General features: G+C 35.9%; 1 protein-coding gene across 5 annotated transcripts in view; it reads right to left on the reverse strand.

Moving 5' to 3' along the window:
* Positions 1-1,812: 1,812 nt before the first annotated feature.
* The window catches only part of WRN (Werner syndrome, RecQ helicase-like), a 125,505-nt gene continuing 112,990 nt past the window's right edge, over positions 1,813-14,327 (reverse strand). For 4 of the 5 annotated variants that reach the window (XM_010838804.1, XM_010838805.1, XM_010838803.1 and 1 more), the window contains 5 exons: positions 13,188-13,302; positions 12,138-12,269; positions 9,402-9,564; positions 5,591-5,805; positions 1,813-2,556 (listed from right to left, as the gene is read on the reverse strand). In XM_010838804.1, the coding sequence (XP_010837106.1) occupies positions 2,437-2,556; positions 5,591-5,805; positions 9,402-9,564; positions 12,138-12,269; positions 13,188-13,302 (745 nt within the window). In that variant the 3' untranslated portion in view covers positions 1,813-2,436. Of the gene's footprint in view, positions 2,557-5,590; positions 5,806-9,401; positions 9,565-12,137; positions 12,270-13,187; positions 13,303-14,327 lie in introns of those variants that run through there. The other variant, XM_010838806.1, reaches the window with a different exon arrangement.

The raw sequence follows: 14,327 nt of genomic DNA on the forward strand, positions 1-14,327 counted from the left end.
AGGTACAAACTACTAAATATAAAATAAATGAGCTGCAAGAACATATTGTACAGCACAGGGAATATAGCCAACATTTTACAATAACTGTAAATGGAATATAATCTATAAAACTATTGCATCACTATTCTATACACCTAAAACAAATATAAATTTTAAATCAACTGTACTTCAATATAAGAATAAAAGTAAAAAAACAAGAATGTATGTGTAGCTACACACGCAGAAGCACATAATGCAGAAGAAATGGTTATGGAGAACTGTACGTCACATATTCAACAGGGGTTACCTGGAAAAGGGCTTGTACTGGGATGCAGGGAAAAGGGAATATGGGGGACTTTTATGTTTTAAGTGTAGCTTGAATGTTTCACAAAGAATATTCATTCATGTATTATTCATGTAATGAAGAAAAGAAGTGAATATAAAATGGCTTGGCCAGATATATGAAAAGGGTTAATAAATTACCTACCATGGGAACTTCAGTTTTTTTTTTTTTTCACTTTTCTGGATTTTTTTCATTTTTCTACAATAAACGTGTATTTCTTCTTTATTAACAACAGCTATTTTTATTTACAAAGAAGTCAAGTAAATGCTACATGTTGAACTGCTTAAAGTTATATCAACTGTGATTTACCCAAATCAGTGGCAGGGTTTTGGATATTTCAGTTACATGTGCTAAATAAAGAGATATTAGAATCAAATTCCAACATCATCAAAAGTTAAAGGTACTCAAAGTAATTCAGTTCAGTTCAGTCACTCAGTCATGTCCCACCATTTGCGACCCCATGGACTGTAGCACGCCAGGCTTCCCTGTCCATCACCAACTCCCAGAGCTTACTCAAACTCATGTCCATTGAGTTGGTGATGCCATCCAACCATCTCATCCTCTGTCGTCCCCTTCTCCTCCCACCTTCAATCTTTCCCAGCATCAGGGTCTTTTCCAGTGAGTCAGTTCTTCGCATCAGGTGGCCAAAGTATTGGAGTTTCAGCTTCAGCATCAGTCCTTCCAATGAATATTCAGGACCGATTTCCTTTAGGATGGACTGGTTGGATATCCTTGCAGTCCAAGGGACTCTCAAGAGTCTTCTCTAACACCACAGTTCAAAAGCATCAATTCTTCAGCACTCAACTTTCTTTATAGTCCAACTCTCACATCCATACATGACTACTGGAAAAACCATAGCTTTGACTAGATGGACCTTTGATAGCAAAGTAATATCTCTGCTGCTTCCTGACCTGCATACACATTTCTCAGGAGGCAGGTCAGGTGGTCTGGTATTCCCATCTCTTTAAGAATTGTCCACTTTGTTGAAAACTGATCACAGTGATCACACTTTGTTGTGATCCACACAGTCAAAAGCTTTGGCATAATCAATAAAGCAGTAGATGTTTTTCTGGAATTCTCTTGCTTTTTCTATGATCCAGTGGATGTTGGCAATTTGATCTCTGGTTTCTCCACGTTTTCTAAATCCAGCTTGAACATCTGGAAGTTCACAGTTCACGTACTGTTGAAGCCTCACTTGGAGAATTTTGAGCATTACTTTGCTAGCATGTAAGATGAGTACAATTATGTGGTAGTTTGAACATTCTTTGGCATTGCCCATCTTTGGGATTGCAATGAAAACCTACCTTTTCCCATCTGGTGACCACTGTTGAGTTTTCCAAATTTGCTGGCGTATTGAGTGCAGCACCTTCACAGCATCATCTTTTAGGATCTGAAATAGCTCAATTGGAATTCCATCACCTCCACTAGCTTTGTTCATAATGATAATTAAATAAATGATAGTTTAAGAAAATATATATCTTTATAATTTTCAGTAGGAAAGAGTTTTTATTATTATTTGAAAAATAATAGAAATCATATGTAAAATACAAAGTGCATTTGGTCTATTCTTTTCTCTATTTACACAGAACCCTAAACGTTTCATTTTCACTGGTCTGGCCCACTAGCACCATTTTAAAATGCGTACAAGAGTTTCTTCTAAAAATAAAAAAACAATTTGTAAAATAATTACACATTCTTCATGTATAAGACAGAATTTCGGTAATACAAGAATATTTCATATCACACACATAATCACTATACAACTCCTAATCTGTTACATATATTAAATCATTGCACATTACATATTCCAAACATACTATGGAAATAAGTGAAGAGATTAGAAAACAGGCAATGACATGATTTCTTAAAGCAACCTCATAGGAAGGTAACTTAAGATTCTGTCCTAGGAGGCACTCACTCAGACCCTCAGAAGACTCAACTTTACGTGGCTTGCCCAAGACTGTTTTCAAATGCCAGCTATTCAATAAATAGATGAGTTTTACTTCAAAATTAGAATAATTTTTAAACAAACACTCCCTACTCTTTTCAGAAATGAAATACAGCTTCCCTCTTATAATACAGCAGGACATACAATTCCTCTGACAGCTGCCAGTCTAACTAAAAAGACCCTTGGTTTTGGTTTTGGCCACTGATTTCTTGCTGGTATCAGGTAAGGTGTCATTTCCTTTGGCAAACCACCAAGGTAATTTTCTCTTGGACATTTCAGACGAAGTCTATAGGAAAGAAACAACAAAAAAAGTATATATATTATATATATGTATATATATATTTGTACTGCTGGCAAGTAACACGTGCTGTGCTAAGTCATTTCAGTCATGTCCGACTCGGATCCCATGGACTGTAGCCCGCCAAGATCCTCTGTTCATGGGATTTCCCATACAAGAATACTGGAGTGGGATGCCATGCCCTCCTCCAGGGGATCTTCCCAACCCAGGGATCGAACCCACATCTCTTACATCACCTGCATTGTTACTAAATATACACCCATCATCATTCCCTTTTCAATAAAACAAAATAATGATATCTACAGAGTTTATTTCTGATTCAAAAGTAAACACATGAGAGACAAAATCACTATATCATTTGTTTAGGCAATTACCTGCCACCCTCTTACATGTTTTTAGATACTCAAGTGTCTAAAAAAGACTCTCATTTGGGAAGGAAAGAACTGGATATTATTTCAGATCCATATTAACTTTGGGTATGCCAAAATGGTGAATTTAATGTTCGGAGGAAGGCATCTGCTTGAGCATGTGTACACACACACACACACACAGTTATATTAGCAATTAAAAAAGCATACAATGTGTACATCTACACTGGTGGACAAATTCGGAGTAGTTCAGGCATCATCAGGGCCTTGCAGAACTGCTGAGACATCACAGGTACTCAAAAAATATTTGCTCAGTAAATGGGGGAAAAATGATCTTTGTTTTGTAGACTCTTTTGAGGATCTGCTGAAACTGTCTTTAGGGAAAAAAGACAAATGTACACATGCACAATATTTTGTCTAATTCTAGAGGGTCCTATGCACCAAATGAAGCCTCAGAATTTTAAGTTAAAAGTCTCTAGCTTTTAGGGGAAAAAATTAAACACAAAGGCAGTGGTTGCCTACTATATGATCTGCACAAGCAGATCCAACATATAGAGAACAGAAATTTCTTCTCCCTTAAGAAGAAATAAAAAGCAATGGGACAAAAATACTAAAAGGCAAAAATTTTTTAAACAACCTGAAATAAACAAAATTTAAAAGCTTCAATTTAAGAAAACTTGCCATCAATTTTTAAAAAACTTATTTTAAGAATCTTATTTGAAAAAAACTTATCTGAAAGAAAAAAAACATATTTGAAGACTCTACTGTGTGCCTTGGTATATTAATCAGAACTACCATTATCAAGACATAATCTTCCTCCAGTAAACAGCAGTCACAACAGATGTAAACCTAATGATGCATCAGCTAATAAAGAGAATTTGTTTTGACATTAGCTTTTATTAGAAGCCTCATAATCATAAAATGAAAGAGACTAAGGAATACAACCCAGGGCGGTAGAGAAGACAAATGTTAACACAGGAAGGATCTTGAAACTTGGCCTCCAACAGACTTTACAGCGCTCAGAGTAGCTTTCTATACTGGAAGGTGGATGGAAGAAAAACAATCTGGCTGGCTCACTCATCTCATAATCTACTTCCCAGCCTCAATATTCTTGTTCCCCTAAATGGGGAAAAAGAAAAGGCTAAATCCAGTAAGCTTAGTATGATTTCCATCCACTTACCCACCCTCTCCACAATACCCCCATTCTACATACACACACATGGTTGGTTCATGTTGTACAGCAGAAAGTAACACAACACTGCAAAGCAGTTATGTCCCGATTAAAAACAATACCTCCACTCTGTTGTCAGAATATGGTATTATTTCAATAGGATGGAAGCAAAAATGTTAATGTGAGATTTAAACAATATTTCACTATAAATGTGCTTCAGTATTCAGGAAAAATAACAAGTTACACTTTTTCCTGTATTGACGGATACAGCTGGGAAAAAAATAAGGTCTTAGGCACTTTGTATACAGATTTCAGAAATAAAAGGCTGGGAATAGCAGCCAAATTTCAGTACCACTGCCCAACATATATCTTCTTTAATGCCCTTCTTATAGCTAATCAATTGCCAAAATAATGTAAAGAATTCCAGGTAAGCAAATTTCATTAGGTTATCTAGGACATGAATATATACACATCTAACTGAAGGACAGTTTTAAAAAACCAGCCCCTCTTATTTTTAAGCTATTGAGAGAAAAAGAGTTTAACTGTTGGAAATCTTATAAAGATTACAACTGAAATAAAGTTCCTAATTCTCTAATATAAATAGTAGCAACCACCTACCGCTATGCTGAATTTATCATCCGTGAACTAAAGTAATTTTTGAGTTAATTATGATTTTCACAAACTTTTATCACTGAACTTTAGGCCCAGAAGAAATTAAATGTCAAATTTTCAAGTCTTTGCAATCATTTGGTAGAGTCACAGTGTCAAAGAAGAGTTATTCTCTAATTACAATTTATCTCAGATAAATCATAGAGCAATAATTTTCAAAGCATGTGATTTTAATAAAATATATCATGTAAAATACTACTAAACTCATGGTCGTTCTCTGATCATGCAAAAGTGCACTGGGCTGTGCCCAGGGCCATGAGAAACAACTACCCTTGTACCTGAGAGACTCAGTGTAACAGGAACAGAGAATGAAGAGTAACAGGAGGCAGACAAATTCCAACATCTAAAGAGGTATTTATAATAGAAGTTGGGTTTTGTTTTTGGTTTTGGTTTTTTGACCATGCTACAAGGCATGTGGGATCTTAGTTCTCTGAACAAGGACTGACTCTGTGCCCCCTGCATTGGAAGAACAGAGTCTTAACCACTGGACCCCAAAATTTTAGGGTAGTCCCTGAAAGAAAGGGCATTTCCAGGTTATACAGTCAATATAAGGTAGATGTAAAATTTAAGCTGACATTCCCACACAATAAGCTAGAATAGATGGGATTATATTCTTCTTTTCTTGTCATTAAAAAAAAAAAATCTCTTTTCTCAGATCAGATTTACAAAACCAAAGGAAACACAGCTCAGAGATTTTTTTTTTTAAGTAACCTCCTATCAGAATTTGTAACACATCAAAAAATACAACACTGTGGTATTAGGATATGGAAATTGAACACTGACAGTATATGAAAATTCTACATATAATTAACACCTTGGTCTTAGTGTCTACTTCTTCCTTGGTTCTCTTAGAATTTGAAGAGCTCTCTTCAGGGTCGGGGAAACATCGCTTTTTGTTGGGATCACATGAAGAGTGGCATCGCATTCTGTGGTCACCATCTTTTTCCAGGATCTTGATTGTCATGTGGATAAGATACGTGTCAATGTTTTCAGGAACATATATTCTAATTAGGTTAATTTTATTTGTATCTGTAAAAGAATTTTTTAAAAGATTTAAAAGTAAATTACATAGAGCATCACAGAAAAATCTATAAGCTGGAAATAATGAAATATTTTGTAGAGAGGAAGGAGGAAGGTGGTCAGAGAAGATGTTCCTCCTGCAAATGCCTACCCCCTCACAGATCGGAAATGGAGTAAGCACACACCCCCTTCACTCCTGCACTCCTGCCTCCGAGCAGGTCAGCTCATCCACTCTGCAGAACTTCTGTTTCAAACTGAGAATCAAAACCACCATCCATAGAATTGTTTCTAAAGGAATTATGTTTCAAATTCCAAATATCAATTATAAGCTAATTTTTTTGAAAATAATTTATTCTTAAAATAGAAGCTAATCATACTTGTAAATAAGATGCTAATAAAAAGGATTCTTTCAATGGATACTGAAGCATAACAAAACATATCAACTATTTAAAATGTCTATTAATTGAATATGTTTTCTGAGAAAGATAGATTTTATTTTAAGATCTTATTTGCCCTAACTTTCCACACAAATAAGGGCTGAAAATATCTCCCGAAAAATCAAGTGAAACAATGAGCACTGCCTGCACTCCTTCAGCGGTTAAAGAGATCAAATTACCCTTATTTTTGTGGCATGTCCCTTGGAAGCCACCCTTAATTTTCCAGGGACATGCACATTAAGAATGAAAGAACAAAATTCTTCAAAATATTATCCAGGTACATCATTAAATACATTGCTTCATTTATTAGCAGGCATAGTTACTATCTCAACTCCATAAGAGAAGCAGCTTAAAATTAGGTAAACATGAAAAAAACTAAAAGAATAAAAAAGTGCAGAATTCCTTAAAATATTAAGTTACAGGGACAAAATCTATTTAGCAAATAAGCATGAAAATAATAAGACATAATTTCTCCATTCTCAAATACTCTATGTTTAAGTATAAGATCATGCCATAATAAAATATAGAAAATTATCAATTCAAGATTGGGCAGAATTTAAATGCCAACAAACTGGTTCATTAAAACACCAAATTATGTGATATGGCTGCTGCTGCTAAGTCACTTCAGTCATGTCCAACTCTGTGCGACCCCATAGAAGGCAGCCCACCAGGCTCCCCCGTCCCTGGGATTCTCCAGGCAAGAACACTGGAATGGGTTGCCATTTCCTTCTCCAATGCGTGAAAGTGAAAAGTGAAAGTGAAGTCACTCAGTCGTGTCTGACTCCTAGCGACCCCATGGACTGCAGCCTACCAGGCTCCTCCGCCCATGGGATTTTCCAGGCAAGAGTACTGGAGTGGGGTGCCATTGCCTTCTCCGGTGATATGGCTACAGCTAAGTAAAAGATGAAATAACCTATTTGAATCATTAGTGTGACATGGATATCTTCATTTCTTATTATAGTTTATAACTCAACAATGTTTCCTCCAGTGAGATAATAAACAGTATTTTATTATGGAAAAATAAGAATTCAAAAATAAAATTTCACATCAATAAATTATATATTACAGACTATAAATGTACAATTGAAAGAAATAAAGTTTAGTTAGAGCTCATGAATCTTAACGTTCTCAATTTTGGCTTTGGAAGTAAACTACAATAATATATATTTTCACATTATCTGTATAATGTATATATAATGTTTGGACAGAAAGATGAAATAAGTGTTTAATAAGTATAATTTAAATTTCATTGTTCTTTGGAATTTCAATTTATGCTAATATCTTTATTAATTCAATTGAAATATTAATTTCATTTTAATATTTAACTCTGAATGAAAATTTGCTATACTCAATATGTAGTAGTAAAGAAAATAGGAAAAGGGGGGGAAAACTGCACAAGCTCTTTCAGATGATATTGTATACAATCAAATAGCTTATCAGAGACACATCTTTCTCTAAATCCTAAGAGACAATACATATATAAGGAAAAAAGTAATTCTAGGGTGTTAATATCAAACAGGCATCTGAGCAAGAAGGCATTTGACTTTCTTTGAAATACTATTTCCTTCTGCACTGAAGAAAGAAAGATTTTATACAATCATGATTCTAACCCCACCAGTAATTACTGTTGTCCTTTCTCTGCCTTAACTTCCAGTAAAATGGCAGCTGTAGTGAGATAGACTAGAGAGTGACCGGCAGAGATGGCTAGCTTCCTCACAAGACACTCACAGCTAAGTGACCTTGGGTATTTTATTACAGAACAGGATCTGGCCCTCAGGTTTTCAAATTTACAAACCAGTAATAACCTCGACAGAGCCAGGTGAACCAAGTTCACACAATGCCAATTCATTAATTTCCAGTTATGAACTCACAACTATTACATAGATTAGCAAGCCTAGCACATATGTCCCTATAGAGACTGCCCTAAATGGGACACCAAACATAACCAGAAAGCTGTGACACAGGAGCAGAATTAGCTGTTAAGGTGTCTCCTCCCTCCAATAAGATCTTGACATAATTTATCAACAGGCCCTTAAAATACTTGAAGGTCTCATCAACCAGGATTAGAAATTGCATGTGTCTTTGCTTTAAATAAAAGTTGGCAGAACAACTTTAACACGGTATATAGTAAAGAGGGAAACTTAGGTTCCCTGGAACTAACCTTGAGCAGGTTTCCCTGCTCAAACCTGTGTTTGTCCCTCTCCTGGCCTCTTAGGTTGATCAGCAGAAGAGATGGAGGTCTTCTTCAGTCAAGTCTTGTTCAGGCCTAGAATGAAGGCTGCCTTTGAAAGTAACTTAAATACCTTGTACTTATCAATTAAGTATAGTATTAATTGTGATCTTTTTCACCTTATTTCTAACCTTGGGGGGAGAACTGTATACTTATTCCTGAGTGGGAAAGAGTTTGACGTAGTAAAAAGCTTAATTAACTATTTGCACTGCAGCTCTGGAGATGAGGCTTTTGTTATGTTCTCTGCTCTGTCCTAACAGTCCAAAAAAATTCATCAGATTTACCAGATTATTATGATACACCTAGTTTACGTTTGTACATTTAGAGTAGGAAAACCCTTCTAATGTACCTCGTCTTTACTTCTGTAAAAAAGGGATCATAATTTTAAAATAGGCAGATTCTAACATTTTCTGTAAGGCAAAGGGGCTTGACCACAGTTGAGGTTCCACAGCATAATGACAGGAGAAAACCCTTCCACAAAGGGCCCAAGTCCATCCCTTCAATTGCACAGTGCCTGACGTGACTGCCTGGACGAGACAGGCTAGTTCAGTGAAAGCAATGACAGGGAATCAGAAAGATGTAGGAAGAAACTAAGAGTCAGTAAGCTATGGGGAAGGATGTTTTTTTCCAAGTGATGAACTAGAAATCAGAGAAGGATGAAAGAGCTCTGTTTTGGCAATGGGTATGGAAGGTGTAATAAGAAGCTGAAACAAACAAACAAAACAAGAATTTCTCCGATTCAGACTTTCCTTTGAGTGATGATGGGAAGAAAGATTGTTTTTCTAAAACAAGACAAAGCATTAGAAAAGTGAAGTTTTCATAGTAGCATAAAGGGTTAATGTGATCAGAGTGGAAAATATCAGCAGATTGCTTGTTTACTTCATCTGGGTTCAATGACTCAAGTCATTAAGGCTGCAGACAAGGGTCCTGGTTATCACCTGAGTTGATGGGAGGGTTTCGGATAACATCAGCAATAATCTTTTGAATCTCTGGAGTCAGGCCTGCTCGCTCTGTATCGACTGGGTAGCCAGCTTTCATCGCTTGGGATAAGTGCATGCCAACTGCTGTGAGAGGCAGAGTCCTCTTCTCAGCTGTATCCTTCTAGAGCAAGGGCAGCAAAACAATCAGTGAGTTTTTTTTCAGCTTCCACTGTGCTGTATAGAAACACAAGGTCCAAAACCTTCAGGTAGTAAGTGTTCACTGAGAAATAAAACAGTGGACTGAACCTTCATTTACATTTCTCATTTTAACTAATTCTTCAAAATGACTCACGTGCTAGAACTCCCCAGGTGCTGCTGCTTTGTATACTTCCTATATTGAACGAAGCAAAACCACCCAGCTTTAGCTGAGATCAGTCCTCACCCTTCTGCAATTATTCACCTTAAAAAACCATTAGTAACAGAGAACAGTCATTCCACGTAAGTCTCATAGCTGCCACGACCTTTTAAAAATACAGCAAACTGTAACTCAATAAACTGCACACTTGAAATAACACATGGCCTCTCAGTTACATGAACTTCCAGGAAGACAAATGCTAAAATGCTTAGTGGTAACATCAGGTTCTGAACGTATTCTATAAAAGGTTCTCAAAAAGACTTTAACAAGTGCTTTAAGTGGCTCTATTCATAAAATAAGAACACACACAATTTACAAGGGGCTGTCATCTTTTGCCTAGTACTGAGCTTAACATGAATTGTGCTAAATTAAGGACATTGCTACATATTTATGTAGCTTTTAAACAAATGCAGCTCCAAATCCAGTTAAGGTGTCTGTTAGATAAAATATTCTTCTCAACATTCAGGAAGTTCAATCACTCAGCTCTAAATTATTTCATGATACTCTTTTTTAACACACCTTGAAAGCCTAAATTTGGAGTGTATGTGTATGAATGCTGATATTTTCACAAAACAGGGCACGTAAAGCAATATTCTTCATCACTCAAAGGAAGGTTTTTAGTTACTTCCATGTCTGCCTAATATCAGGGTTATTTGATACCAGGCATCATATTACCTAAAACTAATTGTATTATAGCTCCTGATTAATTGGCCCTTAGGCATGTTTAATTTTGTGCTTAACTAGCAAGACCCCCCCCCTCAGGCTCCCTGGAGGCACAGATAATTACACCACAATATTTCACAATAATATACAACCAAATAATAGCAGAAGACCCAAATGAAGATATACCACTCCTCATATTTTTAACCATGAATAGGGAATATATGAAACTTCATATCCTGGCTGAGTATGAGAATACAATTTATTCAAAAAATTTAGAGGCTATTCCATATTTTCTTAGTAATTACATACAGTTTTGCCATACATATTTGGTCCAATTATATATATACAAGCATTTTTAACATGTTACTGTTTAAATAAGAGACTGAACTTAAAATTCCTCTTTATCATGTAATTTGTTTCAAAAAGAGTACAGTGGAATTATTTGGTTCTTTGTGTAATGGCTTTCAAACTTTTAATTAAGGAGTTTGGCTATCTAAGTAGAATATCTATTAATGACTAAGACAAGCTAGGGACTGTTTATTCTTATTTATATTGAATCTTAAACAGAATAGAAAGTGTGTAATGGAGCCTAGAGCATGAGACACAGAGAACAGAAAAAAGAGGCCCTGGACCATACAGCCTGATCTAAATCAATTTAACATTAGAGAGGATAGGAATGCAGATCAGTGAAACTCAGGGGGAAGCCTCATTCTGCCCTTCTGCCACTAAGATACCCTCTTCATTTTGTGTATTTAAAAAATCTCCACAACCTTAAGGACTTGTGCCACAATGATGAAGAAACAGGAAGTATGGCCATTTTTCACAGCAGTCAGATTTCTTTCAAAGAGCATCAAGCAGACACAGTTAAGAAAAAAAAAAAAAAACCATGACACTAGAGAAGAGAGTGAAAAGCAAGTTTATTGCTTTTTTAAAACTTATTTTTGGCTTCTTGGACATCCTTCCAGAGATATTCTATGCACTTTTGTATACATACACAGGGATACATGAATATGTGTGAAAGTGAAAGAATTCCTCAGTCATGTCCAACTCTTTGCAACCCCATGGACTGTAGCCCACCAGGCTCCTCTGTCTATGGGATTTCCCAGGAAAGAATACTGGAGTGGGTTGCCATTTTCTTTTCCAGGGGATCTTCCTGATCCAGGGACTGAACCCCAGTCTCCTGCACTGCAGGCAGATTCTTTACCATCTGAGCCACCAGGGAAACCCATTTATAAATATATAAGGATACAAATCCATATATATACACATTTATGTACATTTTTCACACCACTAGGCACCTTCCTTTTTCTACTTAACAATGTATCTTAGAGATTATCTATTATCAGTACATACTATAATAGTTTTTTAACTATTAATCCCATTAAAAAAAAGTAGCTTCAAAATATGGCTGCTTCAACATCCCTAAGCTATAAATGTGTTAATCAGTACCTCTGATACAACCTCTGTAAGATGATCATGCTCAAACTATACTTGCTGATTTTACTAGAAGTAGGCTTAGAAAAAGAAAATGACCTTGTTCTAAAATTAATTATAAAATGAACCAATGTGAAACACTGTAGGATTATAAGAAATTTATCCCAATTTAATACTGAAAAGCTGATAAAATACATTTAGATAAATTTAAAAATTCCCTCTAACTTGAAAGTAACACTTACCAAAGACATTTTCTTTTCTTGGAAAAAAGAATATGTAATGGCCACAGACGGTGAAAGTGAATTTGCTTTATTTTCCAGCACCAAATTTTTCTTCTCTTCTTCCTGTAGTTCTGTGCTTGAAAAGAGGTCTGTCTACACAATTTTAAATGTAGCACAAATAATCAAAAATAATATCAATATAATGATAGAATATAAACATGATCATTAGCTATTAAGGAAAAAAATAACATAAACTTCAAGGAACTGCCCCAAATTCTCTTTTTATGAGAAGCTCAAAAAAGAACGTTTTTTTTTTTACATATTGATTTTTAAAAGTAAAATAGGCTACAGTGAATAAATTTTGAATAAAGTATTTGCAATAGCAAACATGGTTACAGAACTAAAAATTCCCAGTCTTCTCCTTAAGCCAAAAGGAGAGAATACAGATGAACTATAATGTTGACCACACTGCTTCTAAATTAGTCCCCTAATCCCCTGGAAGTGAATAGTGAATAAATGAATGAAGTTTTAATTTCTATCTACATTTGAAAGTAAGATAAATTATTAATCTAAAGTAACATATTCATTCAAATTTTAAAACCTCTCAACAAAATAAACAGATACCAGCAGCCTTGACAACTATTTTAGTATATTAATTATGTAACTAGTGGTTATCAGTGGGGAGAGGGATGGGGGAAGGGGCATGATAGGGAAAGGGGATTAAGAGGTACAAAGTACTGGGTATAAAATAAGTTACAAGGAGGTAACATACAGCACAGGGCACATAGCCAGTATTTTATAACTTTGGAGTATCATATATAAAACTATTGAATCACTATGTTGTACATATGAAACTAATATAATACTGTAAGTCAACTATATTTAATTTTTAAAAACTGGTAACTAATATGTTTTTATAACTGATTTAATAAAGAAACTCTACAAATTCATTTTCTAAGTGTCCAGCATGGAAATTAAAATGAAGGGAGAAAATGATGCTTTTGAAGCATGTTTTGAAATCGTCAAAAAAAGTTAATTCTCTCAGAGCTCCAGTAAATCACAGTATTTTACCTGAACGCTATTTATTTGACAGAAACGTCTGATGACTTCCAACAGAGGGGCCAACATCACAGCTTTGCCTTCAGAAACACCATCGATCCTTTTCACATTTTCAACTGTAGTAGGTCTATCATTTTAAAAAATTAAAGTCAAGAAACCACTGAAACATTACTACTCCAGCAACAAAGCTGATGGATATTTAGCTTCATACTGGCCTTCAATACGCATGTGTTAATGTTTGTTCCAGAAACCAAAACCATGTATGAAACAAGTAACCAGGTTTCGAGTCTCAGAGGACAACCAAAGCCTAAGGTCCCGACCTGCCTCCTGAGAAACCTGTGTGCAGGTCAGGAAGCAACAGTTAGAGCTGGACATGGAACAACAGACTGGTTCCAAATAGGAAAAGGAGGACGTCAAGGCTGTATATTGTCACTCTGCTTACTTAACTTATATGCAGAGTACATCATGAGAAACGCTGGGCTGGAGGAAGCACAAGCTGGAATCAAGATTGCCGGGAGAAATATCAATAACCTCAGATATGCAGATGACATCACGCTTATGGCAGAAAGTGAGGGAGAACTAAAGAGTTCTTGATGAAAGTGAAATAGAGTGAAAAAGTTGGCTTAAAGCTCAACATTCAGAAAACGAAGATCATCGCATCTGGTCCCATCACTTCATGGCAAATAGATGGGGAAACAGTGGAAACAGTGTCAGACTTTATTTTTTGGGGCTCCGAAATCACTGCGATGGTGACTGCAGCCATGAAATTAAAAGACGCTTACTCCTTGGAAGGAAAGTTATGACCAACCTAGATAGCATATTGAAAAGCAGAGACATGACTTTGCCAACAAAGGTCCATCTAGTCAAGGCTATGGTTTTTCCAGTGGTCATGTATGGATGTGACAGTTGGACTGTGAAGAAAGCTGAGCCCTGAATAATTGATGCTTTTGAACTGTGGTGTTGGAGAAGACTCTTGAGAGTCCCTTGGACTACAAGGAGATCCAACCAGTCTATTCTAAAGGAGATCAGCCCTGGGTGTTCTTTGGAAGGAATGATGCTAAAGCTGAAACTCCAATACTTTGGCCACCTCATGCGAAGAGTTGACTCATTGGAAAAGACTGATGCTGGGAGGGATTGGGGGCAGGAGGAGAA

The sequence above is a fragment of the Bison bison genome, unplaced genomic scaffold, assembly GCF_000754665.1.
Source record: "Bison bison bison isolate TAMUID 2011002044 unplaced genomic scaffold, Bison_UMD1.0 scf7180017864105, whole genome shotgun sequence".
NCBI lineage: Eukaryota > Metazoa > Chordata > Mammalia > Artiodactyla > Bovidae > Bison > Bison bison.